Below are 1,637 nucleotides of genomic sequence, written 5' to 3'. Positions count from 1 at the left end.
AAGCCAATAAAAATAAAATTAAAAATCATTAAAAAAATAGTAGAGCAACAACAATTAAAATGTCCTCCTTAAGGAGTTAAAGAATTATTATTTTTTTATCATAATCATCATCGTCATTATTAATGTTCTTTTTTTTTTTGAATTGCTGGTCGGTTTGTAACGTAATTTTTTTTCCCAATTTACTATCAGTTTTTATAAATTTCTTTTTTAAAACCGATATTAATATAATCATCAGAAATTCATTTATTTCTCCTGTTCTTTTTGTTTTTTTTTTCTAATTTTTATGGATTTTTTCTTGTTCATTTTATTTTAAATATATAAAAAAAAGTTTTATTTTTAGTGACCAAAGCATTTTTGTTAAAAAAAAAAGAAAGAAAAAAGGTGAAGAAGCAGGAAGTGTTTTGATTGGCTGAAACGATCCTGCTGCTGCTGCTGCTGTTTCTGCATTCTCTGCTGTATTGTTTTTTTTTTTTCGTGGAACCAGAATTTTTCCCTCCTCCAAGTCAATTAGAGGACTTCTTCGTCAAAATCCATGGATCCCTTACTGAACGGTGAGACTGGCGGTGTCTCTCCAAGACGCATTATCATTATGCCGGAATCAGAGCCTGATGAGTCATGGCGGTCTTTGCTATCCTGAAAAAGTTAAGAAAGAGTCATAATGGAATTAATATGCTTCGTCTATGTTCGCATTATTAGTCATATGAAATAACCTTTCAATCCGTGAATATAAAAAATAAATTTGTCCCAAATAAAATAATCTCTATTATATAAAAGGAACTTTGCGCACCCGTGTGTGTGCGTTTGTTCGCCATTGACTCCAAAACGGCTCAGCCGATTTTCATCAAATTTCACACGTATTTATTTATCTGGCAGTGTTCTTGGATAGGTTTTTGTATCGGAAAGTATCTACAATCAAAATAATCCGATGAAAAAAGGAACAGGCGATTTGGATTAAAGTTAACATCTCACAAAACCTAACGTTACAAGTGCAGTTGAGAAGTTTTATTACCGCACAAACAGAAAGGCCCGAAATAAAAAAAAATCAGCAGTATGTTCTTTGATATGAAAGGGGCGCGTTCTAAATGAATGTGTATGTGTAAATCACAATTCAACCATGATATTTTACCCCTGTATTTTAATCTTTAATTCAAATACATAAAAATTATTTTAATAAACTCAACAATAGGTTCTCTACAGTGCAATGTACAATTTACTGTAGACTATGGAAGTGTAAAACATTCATTGATCATCATTCAATCCTGGGCAACGCCGGGTCTCCCTGCTAGTTGAAAATAAAATAAAATGAAATAAAATACATCAATTGGAATAAAAAGAGAAAATAACAAAAACGAAACGCCTCACTATGGAAATAGAGTAATAGATTTATTTAAAAATTTATTTCAGACAATTTATCTCATCAAAAAATCGCAACGCGGATCTATCAACGTTTCAACGAGGTTAACCATCTCGTCAGGGGTTGTGCTATGAAAAGGGGCAGACCCCAGTAAGTAAAAATAAAAGAAGCAAACTAGATGAGTTGAAAAGGATATTTAGAAAAGGGTAGAATCGAACCCAGTAAGAAATGTTTAAAAAAATACATATTGAAATCCTAGGAATTTAAAATTTGGTGAATATAC

General features: G+C 31.4%; 1 protein-coding gene across 3 annotated transcripts in view; it reads right to left on the bottom strand.

The window, feature by feature from the left end:
- Positions 1–361: 361 nt before the first annotated feature.
- The window catches only part of LOC145247988 (GTPase-activating Rap/Ran-GAP domain-like protein 3), a 513,715-nt gene continuing 512,439 nt past the window's right edge, over positions 362–1,637 (bottom strand). For all 3 annotated transcript variants that reach the window (XM_080109650.1, XM_080109652.1, XM_080109651.1), the window contains one exon: positions 362–633. In XM_080109650.1, the coding sequence (XP_079965776.1) occupies positions 508–633 (126 nt within the window). In that variant the 3' untranslated portion in view covers positions 362–507. The remainder of the gene's footprint in view (positions 634–1,637) is intronic.

This window comes from Euprymna scolopes, chromosome 26 (assembly GCF_053919585.1).
Source record: "Euprymna scolopes isolate OS-2025 chromosome 26, ASM5391958v1, whole genome shotgun sequence".
In the NCBI taxonomy this organism is placed as follows: Eukaryota; Metazoa; Mollusca; class Cephalopoda; order Sepiida; family Sepiolidae; genus Euprymna; species Euprymna scolopes.
Note: the sequence above shows the minus strand (reverse complement) of the source record. Positions and strands in the feature narration are given on the sequence as shown.